This window comes from Botryllus schlosseri, chromosome 2, assembly GCF_051294905.1.
Source record: "Botryllus schlosseri isolate E-star chromosome 2, Bs_hap1, whole genome shotgun sequence".
Taxonomy (NCBI): domain Eukaryota; kingdom Metazoa; phylum Chordata; class Ascidiacea; order Stolidobranchia; family Styelidae; genus Botryllus; species Botryllus schlosseri.
In genome coordinates this window covers 3836912-3860810 of record NC_137237.1, presented here as the reverse complement: position 1 = coordinate 3860810, position 23899 = coordinate 3836912, and the positions used below count along the sequence as shown (strand labels likewise).

The 23899-nt window shown below is 40.1% G+C and overlaps 2 protein-coding genes across 3 annotated transcripts; one reads left to right on the top strand and one right to left on the bottom strand.

Annotated features, from left to right (window-relative positions):
• Positions 1–927: 927 nt before the first annotated feature.
• LOC145433051 (carbohydrate sulfotransferase 1-like) lies at positions 928–12386 on the bottom strand. 2 transcript variants are annotated; one of them, XM_080309954.1, is made up of 9 exons: positions 11710–12386; positions 9280–9374; positions 9050–9197; positions 7996–8120; positions 3917–4056; positions 3732–3849; positions 3228–3308; positions 2140–2306; positions 928–1374 (listed from the first exon to the last, which is right to left on the bottom strand). In XM_080309954.1, exons 1-9 carry the CDS (start codon positions 11975–11977, stop codon positions 1008–1010), a joined length of 1509 nt encoding a protein of 502 aa, XP_080166080.1. In that variant the 5' UTR covers positions 11978–12386; the 3' UTR covers positions 928–1007. The 2 variants fall into 2 exon arrangements, with proteins under 2 accessions (XP_080166080.1, XP_080166081.1); XM_080309955.1 differs by having other exon boundaries at positions 9050–9194; positions 11710–12385.
• Positions 12387–17185: 4799 nt separating this feature from the next.
• LOC145433050 (uncharacterized) lies at positions 17186–20411 on the top strand. The gene is made up of 3 exons (XM_080309953.1): positions 17186–17685; positions 17751–17836; positions 20114–20411. Exons 1-3 carry the CDS (start codon positions 17285–17287, stop codon positions 20302–20304), a joined length of 678 nt encoding a protein of 225 aa, XP_080166079.1. The 5' UTR covers positions 17186–17284; the 3' UTR covers positions 20305–20411.
• Positions 20412–23899: the final 3488 nt, after the last annotated feature.

Here is a 23899-nt window from a genome sequence, read left to right as displayed (position 1 = left end):
CGAGTAGAAATAGCCATTTTAAAGGCAGCCTAAAACTACTAGAAGTAGAATTGACCGACTTTATATCTACTCAAGTCAGTAAGTAGTTGTAAAATCGATGTGATTCGTTCGCATGCAGTGTCAAAAACTGCAATGAGCTATGCGAAAGGTGCAGCTGCAGAGCTTTATTCATATTGATGTATCCCAGGAGGTCTAAATTTTCGACAGAATAAGCATTCGTCCGCATCATGGGATGAAGATGATAGCATTGGTATGGGTATGCGATAAGAATCCTCTGTTACTCGAACACCCCGATTTAGAAAATATCACGGTATGGCGCCCTCTTCCGTATCATAAGGCCCATAGTTTAGCCGAAGAGCAACACGGAGATCACTCCTCTTCTACTAGTTGGAATTGAGTCAAATTTGTTTTGCCTAGCCTTTGAAGACAGCTCAACAATTTCATGGGGTTGACAGAAAAATTTGAATTTTTTTTCAATTTTCCCATATAAATTAAAAATTTTATTTGGATCTGTGGAGCCTTATACTTGTTAGAATTGAACCAAATTTGGTGCGCAGCGTTTTTTAGGGTAACCTGGCAATTTATTCAGTGAATGGCTGGAATCCAGAAAACAATTCCTTTTGAACAGCCCTAATGTGCATATGCAATGCATGCATACCGTGAGTGCATGATGTAGGCTTGCCTACATATGACGCTGGACAAGGCAGGTGCAGAAATAGCCTTGTAAGACTTTCTAAGTCTTGCACCACCCCTGCGTGCTATCCCTGCGATGCTGAGCGCCAAGCGGGGGAGTCATGGATACCAGTGTTACTAATCAGGTCTTTGGTCTGACAGCAGATTGAACCGACGACCTACTGACCAAGAAGCCGGGCCGTTATCACGATATGCCAAGGAAACCACTTATGATCCTCCACAATTTCACTCGTCTTTATAAAGCAATAATTTATGTATTCAACAAGATATCAAAGGTCTGCTAGAGACGGCATAGAGTTTATCAACACGAACTATCATAAAATGGAACTAATATTCATATTAAGCTGCTCATTGATAGTTTTAAAGTCATAATATCCCAAGCTTCGTAAACTCTCGTAACAATGTTTTTGAATATTATCTGTAACCGCAGGTGATATATGATTCCTCCACGCTTGCATCGCGGCTTTGGAATCACGTTGTGTAGCGTAAGGATCCGCCACAGCTTGATAAGTGCCATTCATTTTGCGGCCGAGAAGTTTCTCTCTGATATTTGCTTTCGCTTTGACTTTCAACTGAGTGTTCTGCGCGATCCACTCGCGAATCTCGTCTGTGAGCGGTAAACCGACGAAGTCGTATATTTCCGTGGCCAGTTCCAACGGGTTCAGGGCCAAGTCTTCGTATCTGCGTTATTGAATCAGATATGGGAATGTGAGCAAAACTGATAAATGCAACTATAGAGAATATTCGCTTTTCCAAATTAGATTATACATATAATTATAGAATTCTTGAAATCTTGGAAATTGAATTAAATTCCTAATTTTGAAAACAACAACTAACGACAGTCGAGTTCAATTCATATCAAATTAGAGTTCATTTTCATAAGCCTGAGGATCACAAATGCCTGTGCGCCAAGCTTGACTCGCTTCCGCACTGTAGCCTATACTATAGGCTACAGTTTGCTGCAGCATTTTCATGAAAACCAGACATTAAATATAGAATAAAAATGAGAACATTGAAAATTTCACAACTTAGATTAGAATTAGATTACCGGCATTGCGCTGTAATTCAGTGTTTTTCAGACTTTTTTAGGCACGCCCCCTTTACGATAGTGAAAAATTTCGCGTCCCCCTTTATCGACATATCACAAACTGCAACACGAATTCTGGCAATCCTAACGGATAGTTTGATGGCATGGGAGGTTATGAATGTTGATGAGAGCATTCTCAAATATGAAATTTGGACCATACACGGAGCAAAACCAATGAATTGGAGGTAAATCGCGCGTATAGAAAAAAATCAGTTGACCGCTGCTTCGCGCCCCCTTCAGATAATTTCACATCCCCCTAGGGCGGCGCGCCCCCCAGTTTGAGAACCATTGCTTTAATTAAGCAAATAACACTTCTAATTGTTGATATCCCATAGGGAACGTTTAACTTATCCGCTCACCTTATCAACTTATATCTGTTCGCCAGCCAGTCCTCATTTCGTCCGGCTTTCAAATTCATCACTTGCCTGTGGCAGGTACTTCGTATGTTCTCGACAATGTCCCAATCCGGATGGATTTTTAATCGGGAGCTCGAGATTCCCCGCGGATCTCTCACCAGATGAATAACCTGAAGACATGTGCATTGTGGTTGGTCAATGGTCATGCTGATTCGCATTTCCAACAGCTGTGTGAAACTATGCCTTATTTATATATATCATACAGAAAAGGAGTCTTTAGAGCCGGGGAATCCGAATTTTAGTATAGAATTTGGAGAACGTCAATCGCAAGCATAAAAGATGGCGGTAACTAAGGATCGCGTAATAACAAGTTATAGTAATTAGTAAGGATGATTTTCACAATGTACTAGTAAATAAGGTACATGGCATGACGTGCTGTAAATCAGGGACTGGCAAAATATGGCCAGATCCGGCCCGCGAAGGGATTTTGAGCGGACGCAGAGAGTTTCTACCGTGAAAGTGAATTTCTAATCTGAAAGTATTGACAAACCTGAGAAAGATGATTATGAACCTTTGTTCTATTCGGGTCTAGATACATTTGCGAGCAAGCATTTTCGACCATGAACATTAACAAGACAAGGCTGCGTTCCAAAATAACTGATGTTCACGTGCAGTCTTTACTAAGGGTTTAAACATCCGAAATGCAGCCAGAGTTCAAAGAACTTGTCGATAACTTTGATCGACAACACATGTCTCATTGACTTCAACAACTATTGAAGTACATATTTTTATTAATGTTTTGCTCTTTATGGTATAAACTTATTGTTTATCGCAAATGCCATTTATTCCTTGTATATGTGGATAAAGACGCGATTAATGAATCGATTCTGTAATCCCGCCCGCCAATTACTTTATTTTCCTATATCAGGCCGGCCGACGGAAGAAGTTGCCCGCCCCTGCTGTAATTGAAAGTCTAAGCTACTGGATATAATGAATCCTCAAATTAAGAAGAGTCAATTAGGGTGCACCAATGTTTCAAATAATCACTGTCGGCCACAAATGAATACAGCGTTTTTGCGTCAGATAATTACTTTTAAGTCCAAATTGGCGTCTTCAAATAGCGATCTATATTCTTCAATGTAACAGAGTCGTATGAGTTTGATTGCCACCACCTGTCAATAAACAGACATAATAATTGGAAACACACAGAAAAACAATATTGTGACATGACAAACTGGACGACTGGACGGTGGACGTGCATCATTCGTCTCATAGGTAGGCTAAGCGACTAAGTCGTATCGTCCATATGAGCTTCTTCATAACAATGTGTGCCGAACAAGACAAATATTTCTTCAGTCAATATTTTCAGTAAAGTCCATACCGACTTCTTGAGAAAAGCTAACAGGCCCCGGTATATAACATAAAAATGTCATGGCATTAGTCAGTGACGCACGGTTAAGATGCTGACGTAAATCAAATGTACTATTGTACGTGTACGTAGCCTACATATCATTAGATGACAGCGCGTCCATAATTTAAGCGTACGACGTACATAAGTACATATATTACACACAATTACGAGATTTGAGGAATACCTTTCTGGATCTGCATTTATATCTCACAGAGCGAAGATCCACCGGACCGCAACCCATGCACGTATCTTTATTTCCGTGCGGACAGGTGTCGTGATCACACAAATCTTTGTGGTTGTATCTTTACAAAGATTGCGTACATAGTTCACTATGTTGTAGCTAAACCTAACGATAGCCAATTTGTATACCTGAAGCAGAAATTGTTACCAACGCACGATTTGTGAGTCCCGGTCTTATTCGGGTTCTTATGAAGTTCGCGGTACAATCGATCCATGTTCGGAAAATTACATTTCATCATTTCATGCATTGTCCTGATTCTTCTTTGAAGCTGTATATATACCAAAAACGTAAGTTTTGCGTTGCGTAGCCCAGCGGCGACTGCAAGGAAGAGAATTAAAAGAGATTGGTATCATCATAGTTAAGAAAGCCGAAACGTCGAACGATGTCACATGGGACATTGCTACTAGCAAATACCTTGTAGGCTGGGCCAGACTCGATCATCTATCATTGGGTCCCAACGTGGGCGATATCGCCTCCCAGTGGGCGATTTGGCTGTCTAGGGGGGCGAAAATAACGAAGGGGGCGATAGGGGGGCGAAAACGGATGAAGGGGGCGATGGCGCGTTAAACGGCTATATTGGAGTCAAGTCGGAGAAATGACCTTTTTTTAGTCAACTCACGAAAATGTAGTTGTAAAAGTCTAATTTCGAGGTCAAACCGAAAAGTTGACCTTTTTTAGTCAACTCAGTCGCTGGTCATTACAGTTTGTATGCCCATTTTTCGGTTCCCAACATTTGGGGGGCGATGATAGGTGTGGAGCTTGAAAAGGCGGCGATGAGTCGAAAAAGGTTGGGCACCACTGATCTAGGTGATCTATAGATTCTAGATCATTATAGTTGTCTAATCGGGCTAATTTGGACGAAATGCTGGTAATCCAATTACAATTTAATTTATTGTTTTTTCTGAAAATGCTTCAGGAGAACTGTCCCGTGGGAAACGAGCCATGTTATGGTGTACAGAAATATACAATCATCATGTATATGAGAATGAACTCTGATTTGGTAAGAGCTGGACTTCAATCTCCAAGTTTTTTGCGAATTCTGTAACTCTAATTTGTGAAATAACTGGGTAGCGATAATTTTAAACTAATTTTTAAAATATAAAAAAATTCTAATTGTCCAACTTTGGACTGAGGCGGGTGTTAGATGGATAAACCTTACTAGGTCGTTTCGATATCCTCCTATGATTGCATCAGATTGTAGGCCTACGGTGTGTCTTAAACGGATGAAAAAACAGAACCGCTGCTTATGGTTGTGATGCAGGGTTGTAATGACTCGAGTCATGACTCGACTCGAGTCCGACTCGAGTCACGATTTTCTGATGACTCGACTTGACTCGAGTCATTTTCTCAAAATACGGAAATGACTCGACTCGACTCGAGTCACGATTTTCGGATGACTCGACTTGACTCGAGTCATTTTCTGAAAATACGGAAATGACTCGACTCGATTTGAGTCAATCTGTGTATTGACTCGACTTGGACTCAGCCATTGAGCATGACTTGAACCAAGTCATATGACTCGAGACTCAGACGGTCAATACTGAAATTTCATTGTAATTTCGAACAATAGTAAAGAAACCACACTATTGGGATTTCATCTATCGATACTGGTAATTGAAAATGCGACCAGAAACTGCTAAAAGTGAGGGAAATTAGTATATTATAAATGCGAACCATTCGATATCATCAAACAGAGTTATAAAAAGTGGGTTTAACAAGACTTTACCTGGAAACTGAGCAGCCAACACAATGACTTGGACTCGGACTCGAGTCATTATAGCATGACTCGGACCACTGGCGTAGCCAGGGAGGGGCGAAAGGGGCGGTCGCCCCCCCCAAATTTTTGGAATTTTTTTAAAAATCAATAGATATTACAGTATTTTGGCGTAGATGTATGTAACCTCAAATTTTTCTTCGCGCTTCGCGCGATTTATTGTCCATTCATGTCTTGATTTTAATATCGGTATCACGAAAAAAAAACTCTTCCGCAAATACCCATTATAGAATTTAGCTATTATTTAGAATTCTCTATTATGAAAATACAACAGTACCAGTAGATAAAATACAGTAGCCCGAGGTCGTTGGGTTGATTGAGTCTATAGGAGTGTCAGTTCAGTACGGGGTTGGGGACTGATAACTCCGGCAACTTCCGTTCCGGGACACACGAATATATATATATAAAGTAGGCTACATGCGACTCCGCAAAGTGCGCTTCCAAAATGATTGACGGCCATAAAACCGACCCATGTATTCCGAAAGCCTTCGAGAAACATTTTCTGGTGCTTAAAAATGGCTGCATGGCGCCTAATGATCCTGTCCCTGCAATCAGACCCCTACAACATAAATGCGACTGGAACAGGAAAATATCACCACCTCACGTTAAAAAGTGCTGATTTGAAATTGAACGAGTCTGATCAAAGGAGTTTTATTATTTGGTCTGATTTGTATCAGCGATTCCAATCTTTAAAGTATAATAGCGTCAATCTGTACCAGAGGTTACGTACTAACCGCGTGCTTCAACGAAGTGATAAGAATGGACACCACTTACTCATAAAGACGAACCAATATTATTGATCAAATTAATCCTTCATTTATTCAACAACAAAAAAACATTTACGTTCTGCGCGACTATGGCCGAAATTCAGACTGATTGTTCATCACTTAATGTCAGCGATTTGGGCTCGTCCGCGAAACGACCACCTAATACAAGCTTAGTTGGCAACTGGAAACTTCCATCGGGTATATGTATGTGTGCGTCTAAGAATCGCATGTATGAAATTTCCCATGGCAGTATGTACGGTTCTGCGAGATGTTCCCACGGGATAGCTCCCCTAAAAAAATTGTTTTTCTGGCTGCGACCTTACGTGTGCGTGATCTCTTGAGATTTTGAGTGGCCCGCGGGTTAATTCTCGATATTACTAATATTATCAAAAAATAAATTACCAAAACCAAATAACCAAATTTTGTTTAGCTTGACCGCGAAATTTGGGATTTTGACGGCTAAACAATCAGTTTCGGCGAATTGGCGTAGCCAGGGGCCAGCCACATTTTTCGTAGATCGTCCTATATAATGTACAATATTTCGCGTGGCTAGGTCGGGGATCCACCAGAAGTCTTCATGTCATAATTGTTATTGATTTTGATACGTATTAATATAAGTATTGTTTTCACCGTTACCTATTATCCGGTGCTCTCTTATCGGAAGATCAAAAAAAGCTCATCAACATTCATATATAGTTCATATGGAACATATAGCTCAAGATGTATAATTAAGTGCCCCTGAATGTTTGATGACACCACACTTCTATCAGCACTGCCAGTAAATCTGATCATGAAAACGTATTTGCAATATGCAAATAACAATAGAATGAACCAATTTCATTCATTAACCAAGAAAAATTTTCGCGCTTCGCGCGAAGGTGTTGTCATCGGAGTTTTACACAATCATTATATTATCACATCATGTCTGTGAATGGAATATATATATATAACGATCGCCCCAGATGTTGTGTTAATCATCCAATAAGGGCCCAAGTCAATCGTTTTTTTACCTATTTTTCTTTATCTTTAAGGTTCCTTTACGTCATCGAATTTTTCGCCCCCCCCAAATATTTTTTCTGGCTACGCCCTTGACTCGGACTCGACCCTCTGCTCAATGACTTGGACTCGGACTTGACTCGGTGGTGAATTGAAATGACTCGACTTGACTCGAGTCAAAACTATAAAAGGGAGATTGACTTGTGACTCGGAGCCTTGTGACTTGGTTACAACCCTGTTGTGATGAGATCATTTATTTGAACCGTCGTGAAATTCCGCTCAAGCCGTCTCTTCATATATGTTTATAGTATCACAAACTCATGTTTTGGAATGATACAAATTTACGAATGAATGAACTGAGTAACCCGATCACGCGTTTCCATAATCATACAGGTAGCTATAGTGTCGATGCATATCTCACATCCGTATTGCGAGGATATTATAGAGACGAACACAAATACCACAAACCAAGGTGGGACCAACGAACGAAGTGCGTCCCATAAACATGTTATAAACCAGTAGAATGCGAGATCACGGTTAAACTCCGTCATGTTTTAGATCTCATTTATACTTGAATTAAAATGAGAATAATTATCCTGTCATCACAGCATCTGAAGAATACCACCATCAAACTGAAAGAACTATAGCTTGTATGCATACAAAAACTCACTTCAAACGAGCAGTTAGAACCGAATGGAAAGAGCGGTTCGAAAGTATAAAATGCGTCTGGGTGCTGATTGAAGAGTTGCCCGAGAAATGTCGATCCAGATCGATAGTTCGTAACGATCAAAACACCTAAACATCAATTCCAACTTTATCAGATTCTCACAGTAAAATTGCAATACTTTGGAAAGAAGCGAAATACATAAACGATAGCCTACATGTGAAGTAGCTTATTTAACACTAAACAGCTACTAGCTGTGTTAGAAGGTGAAAGTTTCGAGACAGTCTATATTGATTGACTATTTCAACAAAAATAGACAATATTCGTAAAACTGCTGTTGCAGTGCTGTATCGGTAACTATGATTGCCCGTGCTAAATATTTTCAGCGTTGCCACTGGAAGATAAGAGAGCAACCTCAACGGAAGACTTCAATGAAGGTACACACTGCTTCGAGTGCAAAACGTACACTGCACTTAGCATATACGCCTACTCATCTAGCATTTGAATTGTTGTTGTTTGATTATGTAGATTGTAGATGGCTGCAGAAGTATTTATAATACCAATTGTTCATATCGATTGTTGTTGATGCGTTCAGACAGAAGAAATCGTTGGATCTACATCTTCGTCCCAAAGCATCTGTGTATGTAACGGATAAATCCATCACATTATATTTTGAAAAATGACACAGGAAGTCGGGTATTCAGTTAATCAATATAAAGACCATGTATTGAATGGGCGGAATCGTGTCACCTACACTTTAGTACATACTTTGTAAAGACATATGCTTGCCAATGTTCTGTAAACAAAGAGGTTCATGTGCAGATATCTAGAATAACAAACCCACTGTGAGTGTGCTGCGTGGGGGAAGTTGGTATACAAATGTGAGATTGTAAGTACGACTAATATCAAACATAGGACGTGTTTATATTTAGAAGAGTTCTCGATTGGCACGGACATGCCAGGAATATTCCGGGGCCTACGATATTCATAGGCCCCGAGTGTTTAAATAACCAATACATTACATTCGTCAGTATAGGCCCATGTTTATAGGTGGACTAACCTTTCATTTTTGTCTTCGCATTTTTCGCCTCTGACATTTTCTCCGCGATCTCTGACAAAGCCTTCGGTATCCCTCTGTTTATTCCGTGAAGATTAACTTGATTCTGCTTGAATTTCGCGTGAACTCTGGTCGATTTCAATCCTTTCTGCTGATATAAAACGGTGTGATCAGATGATATTCTGCGTTCAAATCGCATTCGAATTTCCGTTATGCAGTGCGAGACATCTTACCTTAGTTACTTTATCTTCCTTGATTTTCTCAATTTTAGGTAACTCGGGTAGTTTCGGATTGGGTAGCGAATCAAGATTCATATTCCGTAAAGGTACTGCAATGCAAATTAGAATACGTTGAATGTTTTTTTTTATGAATGACTGTGAATATGGAATTCATTCAAATTTTGCACATAGTCGTAACTCCACTATAGCGACTGGCGAACACGCATCGGTAACTGACTGTGCAAAACACCTATCAGCCTACATCAGTGCTTCCCAACCGGATGGATCGTGAATAGGGTTGCATTTAAAACAAAAATAAATTTAAAACAAACATGTTTTAAACATGGCCCTTGTTTAAAACATAATTTCTTATTATAGCCACGTCGTCACGAATCTTTTATTGTGACATGCTGACATAACAGTGGAATGACATTGACAATTGAAAATATAGGGTATGTATGGCTCCTTTGTCGAAAAGTGCTTCCGTCTTCTGTCTTACACGGACCTGAATATAGTTTGACCAGGCCTACATTGTAATGCAGCATTTTTACGGACGGTCATTATCATCAGAACATCCATTCCGTAATGATCAAAAACTACGGGCTATCACTGTATCGAACGTACGACGAGTTCGAGAGTTCTAACCATTCCATATCGTGTTCGTCGACTAGTCCGAAGGCTCATACTAAATGTTTTTTCGAAACTATTTATGCAAGTGAGCCAGATTTTCGTGACAGTAATTTTGATTGGAGCGCGAAATTGTGTTTTTGTGTATGCCTTAAAGTTGGAAATCATTCGTTCATTGCTTCCAAAGCTTTGCGAACGTTGGTTGGAAAATGCAATCCAGTCCGATTACAATCAGCAAATAATTTCTGAGACGCAAGCTTATACTCGGGACCCTAGCCCAATAGCATTGCGCTCAACTAGCCTCTGTTCTGTTGGCGTTAGGGTATGAATTAGCGAAGTTGGCACCATGACGCGATGAAATCCGATTGAATAGCTCGATAATAACGCATTATACACTTTAAAGTGCGGGTGTAAATATCTATACTTCCATTAGAGAACTCGACCTGGATCATGGGTGCACTGCCTATTGCACACTGCTCATGCGTGGTTGACTAATGACCATTGACGACCATTGGTGGATACGATATTCCACCAGCCATAGTCGTGTCTTTCAAACGGATTTGTATTTTTGGATTTATTCTGTGCTATGTCGGTGAGAAATAGTCGCTTTTACCATAATCTTTACAATACATAGTGGAATCCTAATTTCTGCATCGAAATTATCAAGTTCAACACAACAGTTTATGCTATGAAGTCCAATACCAAAAAACAAACTTATAGGGCAAGTTTTTTTGCAGTCAAATCCGTGGAAGTATGCACTTATTTTTCATTAAAGTTGCAGTAGAACGTTGCATTTAATTTTTACAAAAGTCGCACTAACAAGTTGCGTTTATGGACAAGTTCCTTGAAATTATTAGGGTATGAGATACTCGAATCGTTCCGTATCCAAGGTACTGTAGCAAAACTCAATGTTGGCGACTCCAACAAAATCAATAGCCTGAAAATATAGACCCAGTGAAAATATCATTTTCGTCGGCCTTAGCCTGAATGCAGAAAGAACCTCAAATGTAAACGACAGTGCAATAATCCAGCGATCTATTTACGTATAGTTCCAAATATTTCCAGTAAAAAGTTAGTTGCATAAAAACCGAAAAAACTTGCAAAAAGTTCCATGAAAAATCACAGAGTGTCATAAATTTGCATGAAATATCGAAAAAGTTTCAAAAAGTTGAATGATAAAATGAAGAAAAGTTGCCAAAGGTTGCATTATAAGTTTCTTCCAAACAGCTTAAAACACCATACTACATAACTTCTGAGTATTTAGGAAGCTGCTGGAAGTTGTGAAAAAAAGTTGCAAAAGTTGCAAAAACTTGCCCTAAATTAATTATATATATTATATAACTAGGGCTCGATCGATATCGGATTTTTGAGCTGATACCGATCAAACCGATAACTATAGCACCTTCACCGATAACTCCGATATATTCAGATGATATGACATATGATATATGATATGATACGGCACATTTCCAAAACTTCATAGCACTTATTTGAACAGCTTTATGGCCATCGCTATGGTTCGGCATGAAATAAACTAGAACGGCTGCATCTGGACTGAACACAAGTAAGCTACAAGAAATACAGCAATATTGCCAGTCAAGCAATAGCAGATTATATAGCTCTCTGACTCCCTAATACCACGTCACGAAAATGTGTGATAGTGATAAAAAGTGCGATTATAAGAATTGGTCGAACTCTGTATATATCAGCAATATCCAGCACTTGGCTTTGGGACTATGTGCACTGTGTACAGCAGCGCAGGGCTATAGTGTCTAGTGTGGAGACACGACCTTGATCATCAAATGGTGGTAATCATACCGAATGCAGCCTTCCCGCCGTAAGATCGTTTTGTGGATGCGATAGTATATTCCAATTTCGTGGTCGCTGGTTCGCTCTCCGGCAGCGCAGAATTCATCCGTGGCATGATTTCTTTTTTCACGTCGACTTGCGTTGCCGATTTCACGTAAGTGTGCTGCAGAACGGTGGCCATCATGGATATTGTCGTGATCGTGAAGATGAGCGGGAAACAGATGTATCTTGATGTCGCGCAGCGAACTAACGACTTCATAGTACTACGTTTAGTCATATCTTGCTATCTGCATCACCTGATACGTGTCCGAACACAAACATATATTTATACCCACAACTACATTCCATACGTTGTCGTTATAAGATGTGACCAAAAGAAAACGTATCGATGCTTACGTCGATACGGTTTAGTTGTTGCAGTAACTCGAAACTCATAGACAACCGTAGATACTCATAGAAACTGCCATAACGTCGTACTATTGCCTCGATTTGACGCGTACGTCGACGTAAAATTATTAGCTTTGTGCTCCGAACCTCAAACATATAATTGTGAATAAAATTCACCGCTGCGTTGGACGACACTCGGCGATATTTGCTTTTGGTGGGGCTTCCGCAGCCTTGGAATTTAGCATGTAAATATCACGACTTCTTCTGTATGTCGCGGGCTAGCTTCAGTTCTCGCTGTCCCCATATGCCGCTACAATAGATATAGCAGGATGTTTAAGATGTTAGATTGCTCCTTGCTCGGAGTGGACAATTTCAGGCTGTGAACCCTGCGCGCTCGAGTTGGCTGTTAATATTCACAAATTACGATGGCATAAGACGTGCCTAAAATCCATGAGATATTCCACACACGCAGTCCGAGTGATGGGTTATGTGGTGGCTCGAATACGACCTTAAGTATGATATCGTCGTTTTTCCGGCATCCGCCGCGTGCTGATGCTGAGTCTTGCAACTATAAAATGTTCATCTTTTCCAAATTAGATTAGAATTACAATTATAGCGATACGATTTTCTCCAATGAATTAGATTTGAATTTGAATTACCGAACACTTGGAAATTGAGTTAAAATCCAAAGTAGAAGGAAGTACAACAAAAATTCAGTGCGTATCAGTTTAATCTCATGAGAATGGCAAATTTTAGGGATGGTGTGAACCTCTAAAAGGTTCAGGTTCGTGTGAACGCGAACCTTTTTGAAAGGTTCTGTGTGAACACGAACGTGAACCTCATGACGTCACGGGACGTCATATTGCTAATTCCAACCTATCCTTCAATGAAATGATAGCCTATATTAATGTACATGTACAGATACCTAGCGACGACTCGGGCAACATTACGTCACAATGCTGAACTACATATTGACATTTTAAACATCGCCAAATGTATCAACTGGGGCAATCTATTGATATAATAATCTCATAAAATCAATATCTTCCGTCGCTTTGCCAACAATTTTGACGAGGACTTACCAGGGAATATAAGGGAATCAAGGGACGTAGTTTATTTTTGTCCTTGATGTTCTTGCGGTATACACACCGATTCATGATATCTATACAAACACACGATCTGCATATATGCATACCATGGGTACATGATGTGCATATGCCGTCGGACAAGGAAGATGCAGATATAGCCTCGTAGCAGTGTTGGGAAGACTCGAGTCATGACTTGACTCAAGTCAGACTTGAGTCACCGTTTTTGTATGACAGGTCGGAAAATCTATTCGGTGTCTGAGTATTGCTACATTGATATTGAGCGGAGTGTGAAACGGGTTTCTATACTTGCTACCAATATTACCCTATTAACAAGTTATACAGCAGTAGCCAACACCTCAATCGCACCGATTTGGTTTTAATGATCCAGTAAACATATGAAGTCAAGGTTGACCCCATACACCTGCTAGATTGATTAGTTGAATAAGCATCATTCGCTGACTACGTAGCTTATTTCGATCGTGATGTTTTGTGATTGTGGGTCAAGCTCGCAGCAGAGAGTCAATAAATATTTACAAACGGAAAGTTGGATATTTCGAGCAAACTGTTGCAACAAACCAAGTAAAACTTTTGAGATTGTCAAGGTACATGCTCGTTTAGTGTTGATTTTTTATGCCTATAGCGCCATGTATAGAGTGGCCTGCAGTTGAAATGCAATAAATTTGAACCATCGATGTTGTAATGAAGTGAAAATTGTAATACATGAGAAAGGTTCACAGTGCAGAACCTACCAAGGTTCTGTTGTGAACGCGAACCTCTAAATTTCCGAGGTTCACACACAGAACGCGAACGTGAACCTCACGTTCACACCATCCCTAGCAAATTTCTGTACACAAAGCTTGACTCGTTTCCTACAACACAGTTCTCCTGCAGCATTTTCAGTAACACGAGAAATTAGATTAGAATTGAAATTAGAACATAGTGACGCTTCACTAATTACATTCGAATTCAATTACCGGCATTTCGTTCGTCGAATTAGACGACAAGAACGATCCAATTGTTCAAGTTCGTGTGCATGAAGTACAGATTTGATATGCAATTTCAAATCCTACAGACACTGCATAGTGTCATCTCCGCGCGCGGCGTCACAAGATGCCCGAAACTGGTCCATACTTCATGGTATGTATACTGAAAAGCTACTAACATCATCCATGCGACTTGAGCGTGCGTTTTCATTGATTGCGGGTACATTTTAATGGGATTAACAGGAGCAAACACGGGATAAACAAAAAACACCCCAGTGATACATATGTGTAGATTGTGTACTTCTATGGATACGGACAAAAGCGATTCCCACCCTATATCAACAAATACATTTTTAAGGTTACGCAACGATTTCGATCTCCGACGCCCATTTTGTCAACATATTCTTGTTGAAGCATTCAGACCCTAATAGTGCGGTTGAGCTGACAAATTTATAATATTTGTGACGCATTGTAGCTGCGGGGAACGTCAACCGGAATGGGCCAGTATACCAGCAGACTTCTACAAAGCTCCACCCAAAATACCGAAAAACGCCTCTGCGTGGCCGCTCACATCGCAGCTCATATGACGGAATCGATGTGAGCATATCACAGTTATGTCGCTTGATTCGCGTACAATTCCTCATAGCTTGTTTATTTAACAATGATCGGGAGGAGTTACATTATATTAATATACAAATCATGGATTAGTATTTCATTCATCTATCATTCTATTGTATTTTATCAATCGTAAGTTGCCTCGAAAAGGCAGTTAAATACACGAAATTGTAACTATTTCTATTATTGCGGCACGACGATGTATCAAGTGTTGGAATACTCTTTCCATAAGACTCATGTATGTAGTGACGGCCGCACCAGTTCTAAATCATTCCGGACATAACGAACAGTACAAAAAGAAATTTGTGATAAATTTATTGATGGGTCTTGCGACACACGGCGATACTACGTATAGCGGAAGCGGACATACCGGTTTGTGTACGCCCTGTAGAGTGATTACTAGGGCAAGTTTTTGTTGCAGTTAAATCCGTGGAAAGTTACATTTATTTGTGACAAAAGTTGCATAAAAAGTTGCATTTAGTTTTTCACCAATGTTGCACTAAAAGATCACATTTTGCTCGGCTGACTAAAAAAAAGGTCAACTTCCCAGTTCCACTCCTGATTGACTAAAAAAATGTCAACTTTCCGGCTCAGCTCCCGAAATACCCGTAAGAACGTTACTTCAGTGCTAATTTACGGTATTGCAATCGAATTTGGCCGTGAATTTCACCAAAATCGAAAATACACTCATGAAAAATCGAAAAAGTTGCATGAAAATAAATGGACAAAAGTTGCAAAAAGTTGCAATATAAGATTCCTTCAAACAGCTTAAAACAGAATTCTACATATCTTCCGAGTATTTAGGAAGCTGCTGGAAGCTGTAAAAAAGTTGCAAAAGCTGCAAAAACTTGCCCTAGTGATTACTAACACGCTACATACACATTTTCATGAGTCGAACAACAATCTCCACTTTTCTTGCTCGATAAAATTGTTCCGAGATATTTGTGATGTTCACCGCGTCACAAATTTTTATGACAAGCTGCATATACTACGTGTTTTTATTATGTAATCCAAATTGAGGGCATTGAAAGCACTGGGATCTCAGCGTTAATTATATTAACTAAATGGGATTTGATTTATTATTAAATATACTGTATAATAGCTTACAGAGCAAAGCCATTAGCACACTCCAAATTGAAAATACCATATTTTTATGGGTCATCATGACTCATGCTTAGATGCAGTTTATTGACAGTCAACACTACGTCCACAGACGACCAAAGCAGATGCGAGAATATTCTGACGTCACAGTATACTGTGTTGCAGTTGCAGTATACTGCTGAAGTATTGCGGGACGTTTTGAGGTAGTGTTGATCTTGATATGATGCTCCAAAACCAATTTGAGGAATTGGAGAGATAAGGAAGTTGGTGTGGGAATTACTTTGATGTAAATTCATACCTAACAAGATACTGGTATAAGGATAGAGACATATATGAAATTCAGGGCGTTAAAAACAATCTGTTCCATTGGCACAAGCATATGGTTTGATTTAACAACGCTACCATCGGAGCTACGTATTTATGTCGATCGATTGGAAATCCGTGATTGATTTTTGTTTGGTTGTAATTGAAGCCTAACACAGCATAAAACCTGATTGTGCAATAAACAGTGGGCTAATCATGTCCAAAATAGTAACACCTGAAAGAGCACTATATCTCTGGAAACATTCTCTCTTCTATTAAATGCATTTTCATATAGGCCTACAAATACGTAAGATGTATGACTCAATGGAACGATGTACTTTGGGGTGCGCTGATTTCACACGAAGGCGTGCACGCATGCATGGACTTATATTTGAAAAACTGAACTGCTAATGCGTTGTGCTATGACGTAAAGGGAGTAGCTGCATTACGGTTTACTAATATTGTACATATCATCCCCGGCGTTTCCCACTATATATATAATAATTTCAATCTTTCCGTGAATAGACTAAACAGGACGTGTACATCTACAAGAGTCCCATGGGATATCGGATGAATTATGTTTCACAACACTGAGTTAGACGTCGTCGATATTAATTAAACGAGCGTGCTCTGTACAGGTTACCACTGGATATGACTTGTTTCCAAATTTTAGTGGAAATGATCATATTAGAAATGAATAATTTAACTTGTGTAACTGCTGCAACAGACTATCGTGAACTACATGACTTAAAATATAGCTGATTAAAGTTTCGATTTCGTCGAAATAGTACGATATGTTCATGGGATCTGGATCTATATATAGATAGCCTTCCGGAAAATATGTAGATCTATAAATTAAAAAATTTGAAGATTAAATGAAAGACAATGTTTGTATCGTGTGCGTTGTCGCAAAATAATGAGCCTGAACCCATTACTGAACGGGCAACATGAAGTTTGATGACTTTTTTTCTTCTTGTCATCTCCTGTTCGCCCTATAAAACCCCAGTGTATCGCAAAGAACTCAGTTCGTACTGAGAAGAGAACATTGATAAAAACACGAAATCTTGAACGGATATAACTATTTTTTAGCACAAGGCTTATAGTGTTATGGACGAGCGAGCTGTGAATGTCTTCGCGAAGATATGGTTTGTTTTGATAATAATCAGCACTACGAACGGAATGATGGACCATCCGGCCAACCACATAAAACAGGCAAAGAGACAGCATTGGACAGCTACATTAAGACCTGGTGGAAAACGATCGTTCTTCAGTATCAAGTCAACTGATGATTTCGGCAGTCAGACTTACGATTTTCCACTCAATGGACAGAAACAAAACTGGCAAAATCAACGTGACTCTTCAGCAATTGATACGTTACCTATCACGGTAACGAGAATCCTGCAAAATCGCGTCGGAACGAAATTGCCATCAAACGATGCCAGTGGTAAATATGATGCCCGAAAAGTACCTGGTACTCCCGTCCTGATTCAAAAAGTCATTGATTCTTGGTAAGCGTCCAGTTGAAGAATCGCGTTTATTCACAATTTCGCCCACTAAATCCACCTGTTTTCAGCCGAATCTACACTTCAATCGAAAACTGCCTCGCAGTGTTATTACGAGATACTGAAGAAAGCGCCAACATACCGAAGGAATTTGAGGGTAAGAGGTGCTAGCAATGTAAACTGAATTATATGAGCTTCCGGCATGACTTTCACCGAAACTTTTTATTCGACAAGGCCCTCGAGCTCGCAATATTACTGCTACGCTCGACCTTCTACTCATTACCCTCGAAATGTTGTCTCCAGTGGCATAGTTCGTTCTGTCGCGTGGCAAATATATATGTAAATTTGTGCTAGTCCTCATGTTGTCTCAGTGTTTGTGTTCTTACGTAGAAAATTGATTGTCCATAATTTCGCATTACGCCCGCATTTTCAAGTCAGCGTCTGGTCTTTCTGGCGATAAGCGTCACTGTCTTTTACACCATCAATACCAATATCAATAATATGTCTTAATATAGATCCATTTGATACCATTTGATTATTAATTACACTGCAGAAAGCAGTCCATTAAATATCCCCAATGCAATGTCTCATGCATTTGCGTCTACGCAGATGTCTCGAGGAATGATCGATCGTTATTTATGACACACAAACTATATCATGGTGCACGCTCGTGCTCTGTACTCTTTGCTCAAGCGTATGACTGTGAAATGACATATTTCTGTTGCCGAGCAAATGTTGTGAGCAATGGTTCTTAACCTTGCCACACCCCTCAATGGCATAAATAGTTCTTGGCACCCCTGCACTGGATCAACTTTATTAGGTTATGAAGTTTCAGCATTTCAAAGAACGGCGCCAGAATGCCACATGTCATTAAATGTATATTTATTCTAATTTACGTGTAACACAGGGGTCGCCAACTCAAAACGGGTCGCGGCTCGCGGGCCACTTTTCAAATTTCGTAGTGGCCGCGGACCGCATGAATTCAATATCGCGATAAAATAGGCCACACGGTTTAACAATCACGATTTTAAAACTCTACGTCAGTAAAATGTCATGCTCTCTAACATGTGCGACTGGCCTAGCTACCACCAAGAAAAAATATATTCTCAGAAATACAACAGGAATATCATGATCTCCACTTTCAATATATTTTGAACTACAAGCAGCGCATCCGACAACACTTTTAAGCGACTAAAGAATCGATATCGGGGTTAGCTATACACGGCGTTTGCAGGAAAACTAACTCTTCTTGAAGCTTGGTCTTGTGGGGAAGCCTTAAGTCGTTTTCTAAGTGTCTTGGTCTTGGCCGTGTCTGGGCCTGATGGCAATATGCCCATTGTCCATTCCAATTCATTCGTATTCATAATACCATCGCCGAAGACGTATCAGCATGTGAGAAATAGTGGTGTTGGGCACAGGATAATAGCTTATTTTGAATACCACCAACAATATTTTGAAACGGAAATCAATTTGAGCATTTAAAAATGTTATACCAAGAGTTGCTCCGATATCTCAAATCAGTTCGCCGGCCGCAAAACATGACCTCGGACCGCGTGTCGGTGACCCCTGGTGTATGTGCAAACTGCAAAGTAGCAATAAAAATGTGTTAAACTCTTTTCGAAAGGAAAGTACTTTTCCAAAATCACTCACGCCTATCTTCAAAGCAAAGTTTAGCGAGGAATTTTCGCATGTACCGCTAGTAACGTACCCACTATGACCTAGTCTGCAGAAAGTAAGTGCTAATAAATGAGATAGGCGAACTCGGATACTCTCTGAAACTAGCTTATAGCTATAGCACAAGAACGATCGGTCAGGGGAGGCAGGTATTGGAGAGCCTTAATTTGCTCACATGTTATATATACAGTAGGCCTATGTATAATATTATTATCATAGCAGGCATCTATATGTTTGTCCACTGGTCTTTATGAATGACCAATCTTGAACAAATTTTTATTCAAAATTGGACACGTACATAGCTTGCCTTAAAATGCGGTAAATGTCCGGTATAGAATCAAATGAGTCGAATCCTCGGAATCCATAAATTATCATAAATGTGCCTGCTATTGAATTGATGCATGCGTGTCGCCTGAAACGCAGATAGTTGATATTGTGAGTTAGTGGTACCATCTCAAAATGCCACGAGCTCACTTCTTTATCTGCGACTGCAAATGCACGAACAATTGAACATATTCAAGTACCACCGCAGTGCCTGATTAATCCTGATTAACTGTGATATCAACAAATAGTGGCATCATTTCGAAAAACATGGTCATTATCCCACTTTCTTCTTCGAGAGTAAATACACATTACACAACCATATCTGTCGAAGCCGGATATTGCAGAAGTCTTTATATGATAGCGTTAAAGTGAAAAATTATACAATCCCATGACTGTCCCAACCTCCAACAGTTTATATATTTATTTATCGGTCTAGAATTGAAGCTACGACTACGAAAGATTGAGAAGCTACTGGATGCGAATAATTCCGATCCCTCCAGTCCAGACCAAACCGATGAAACGGAGCATATGAAGGTGTTATTTCCGCGCTTACTCAATCATGATCGTGAAAAATCGGACTATGCGGATACGATTCAACGAGATGTCATCGGTTTCAGAGAACGCTAGCGAAAGAGAAATGGATGGCGACGTATTTTAGTGAAATCTATGCTTGGCATATAATTCTATACATCAATTGCAATTTTGTCTAAAGACAATAAATGTTTCTATACAAACCGATAAGTAGACATTTGTTAGGTTTAAAGAGCTTCTGGAGGCACAGAATTCCAATATACAATTGAAAAGTATATTCATATTGAAATGAACCCGAATATTTTCGGGTGACATTCGTCAGGGGTAATCGTCAGCAACTAGTAGAGAATTGGAAAGAACATTGTATATCAACAATCGTATCACAAAATATGACGTCACCAGCTTGGAATGAGATATCGAATAAGAGAGCGTTCAATGTACTAATTTAAGATGGTGCACGAACTCCTTCTGTAGACAAAGCTTGGGCTGATGCAGCTTGATAAAGGTTGACTCCAAGGCACACAGATGAAAGTGTGAGCGGCCCCTTCGGATGACGCGAAATCTGTCGTCTCGATAATTTTTTGCACAAGCGGGATTATCCAACAGATGTTTGCCAATGGCAGAGTTTATGGCTTCTGATCGCTCCGCTGTTAGGATCCGGAAAGCAGGACAATTCTTAAAAATCTCAAAAGTTAAATTACAGGACTACCATATTACTTCTGATTCTAAATTTTTTACGGGTTGTGCGCGTCATTTGTGGCGGTTTTTAGTTGTGCCTGCCCATTAGCCTAGCTGTCGAATCTATAAAGAAAGACGAATTTCCCACAAATGAGAAAATTTACGCGTCCTCGGAGGACGTTTCCGATTTCCCAAAAAAGGATGTCAAATCCTCCGAACGGAGGACATATGGAAACTCTAACCTATGTGGTTGCAGAGCATTTAACATATCATAGTGGCGATAGCTAGAATCAGGACCGTAACTGCCGCACCCCAAACCCCCCAATTGGGGGGGGGGTGAGCTCGAAGGGGGCCCAAAATTATTTCGTGAACTAGCATAAATTACAGAGTATTTTTTGAAAATTTATGCAACTTTTTCAATTTTTTTTCGCGCTGAGCGCGATTTGCAGTTGCCAAATATCTAGATTATTGGGTACTCTTCCCCCCAAGAAAAAATACGCAAGATTTATAGAAATGGGCATATCGGCGTTGGCCATTACCGCGCCACGACGCACCAAGACATAAAAAGTTGTAGGCCATGTAGGATGCGACTCCAAGAAGTGTGCCAGAACGATCGGCAGCGAGAAAACCTTGGCCGAAAAGGACTGCCCTCATGATGATCAAAAACTTCGTTATATATACAAAACACATATAGGTTTAATTGTCCATAGACGCCTAAATGACTGGCGCCGAATGTTCCTGTCTTGGCAATATGAACCTCACTAGACAAACACCATCCCACAGGGAAAAATTATATGCCAGTGACGAAATACGAGTTTGAAACCGTGTGATCTTTTAATTTAGTACGTTTGGGGGATTCTATATTTTTTGATATAGCAGACAAGAGGTCACGACATAACACCATGTAACGAAATCATACCAAGAGGTATGCCCGCCCGAAAATGTTTAATTATTATTTACGGGCCATACAGTTTCCAAGACACCTCACTCAGTTCTACCGGTAAATCTGATTACGTGAGCAGAGAGGACAAGAAATTGATAGCAATATATATGCAATTATACTGATCTTATTGACCGATTTTAGCATGAATTATCGAAAATTTCGCGCTTCGCGCAGGCTCGCTGAACGGTCCAGCTATAATTTCGTGGCAAAAGCGAATAACGTGATGGGGGGTCGGTTTATCACCCTATGGGAGCCCAAGACTCAACGCTTTTTTGGGGGGCTTGACGAAATGCTGTTTCGTTCCTGCCAACGGGTATACACTATACACTCGAAGACGTTTAATTATTATTGAGGGGTCTTACCTTTTCAAACACACCTCAATCAGCTCTACCGGTCAATCAGATTACGAGAGCAGAGAGAGTATAAAAATTGATAGCAATATATGCAATACCCGGTTACATTGACCTATTCAATCATGAATTATAGAAATTTCTCACGCTTCGCGCGTTTAGGTGAGAAAGCTGACTCACTAAACGAACACCGAATGTAGATGATAAGTTGCGAAAACAGCGTAGAGCCTGAGGTAGGTCTGGGGGGCAAAGCAAAGTTCGGTTTAACATCCTATGGGGGGGCCAAGACCAACATTTTTTGGGGGGACGAAGTGCTGGTACGGCACTGGCTAGAATAGCCTAGCCAACATGATGTTCTCATTCACCGACGCAACACTTCAGTGTCAATGAGTGCCGATTTTCCAGGCGTCGAATCCTGTCTGCTCAGTTAAAATTTGCTTTGGACAAGGCAAACGATGCGTATCGTTTCTGTATTCTGGTTAATCCAACTAAACAATCCGAATCGAAGAATTATATAGACATTGGATTTCGTTATTAGAAAAACAAAGATGCTAATGCAAGCAAGGAGACAAGTAAAACAGTAATCAAACAATCAAATCGACTAAAAGCTACAATTAGATTGATTGGAAAAACGAAATACAAATAAAGGCCAGTCGAATTGCCAACTGATTCCTTCTCCGATCCAAAATACCTTCCATAAATCACCCCAAATAGTCGGGAGGCGTTCACCAGCTTTAAGCGACGATAATGAATCACTGTAAGCCTTTGAGGCGTTGGGCAACGCTACAGGTGGCGAGAATAAATCATTTAGATTTTAGAATGACAGGGACGATGCGTCCAGCAACTCTACAAGCGATAAGAATATATAAAACTTTGAATTGGTAGAGAGGAGTTCAGTAACAGAAGTTAACGTTTAAGTTCGAGCGATGAAAATGAAGTAGCATTGTAGGGCGTAGTAGGCCTATCGGTAGGCAAGGTCAATGTTAGACGGGCAATCTATAGCGCTAAATAGCATTCGGTGTTTCCAATACATTGAAGCCTTGTCCATTCCGATTAGTATTATAACGGATCTTACCAGTTTCGAGTAAACCATTCCGAAAATGGTTGAAGAGCACATCCACTTCGCAATCAAAAGTTCGTCCATCGTTTGCCGATCGGTTATGATGATTGGAATTCTCTGCTGTAGCTATTTTCGAATCCATATCAATGCCGACATTGTGCATATACAATATACATACAGCTATGTCCTAGCTGGAGACTGAGTCGAGTCAATCTTTTCACATAACTTGTTAACTTGACTTGAATGGATCGTTTCAGAAATGTAGATAGTGGATTGACTCCTGGTCATGGCGGGAAGCGATTCAGCCATGTAGACCACGACCTGACATAGCGATGACGCATTCCCACATGTGCCACCCCTTTTTTGTCGCTTGTCCATTATATTATCTTCTACTTTTTCCATTCAGTGTGCGTGCCTCATACTTTTGACATCGTCTAGGCCAGGTGGGTGTCTGATTTCAAAGACTACTCCAAGTAGTTTCGACACTTTCCTATCTTTCCATTGTATCGCAGTCTTGTGATGTATTGAAATGAAGTTTGTTAATAATAAATTGAAACGAACTGAATTTGAATCCAAATCCATCTCGCCTCTGGCACGCAACTGCCACGATAGAGAAAAGAGAACGCAAACGTAACATGATCGGGGAATTCCCCGATTCAG

Coding starts and splice junctions, on each gene's coding strand:
- LOC145433051 (XM_080309954.1), bottom strand. CDS start 11,977: ATGACTAAACGTAGTACTATGAAGTCGTTAGTTCGCTGCGCGACATCA. Junction 9,375..11,709: donor CGGCGGGAAGGCTGCATTCG/GTATGATTACCA, acceptor TTTGCATTGCAG/TACCTTTACGGAATATGAAT. Junction 3,309..3,731: donor ATAAATGCAGATCCAGAAAG/GTATTCCTCAAA, acceptor GTTTATTGACAG/GTGGTGGCAATCAAACTCAT.
- LOC145433050 (XM_080309953.1), top strand. CDS start 17,285: ATGGACGAGCGAGCTGTGAATGTCTTCGCGAAGATATGGTTTGTTTTG. Junction 17,686..17,750: donor CAAAAAGTCATTGATTCTTG/GTAAGCGTCCAG, acceptor ACCTGTTTTCAG/CCGAATCTACACTTCAATCG. Junction 17,837..20,113: donor CATACCGAAGGAATTTGAGG/GTAAGAGGTGCT, acceptor TTATCGGTCTAG/AATTGAAGCTACGACTACGA.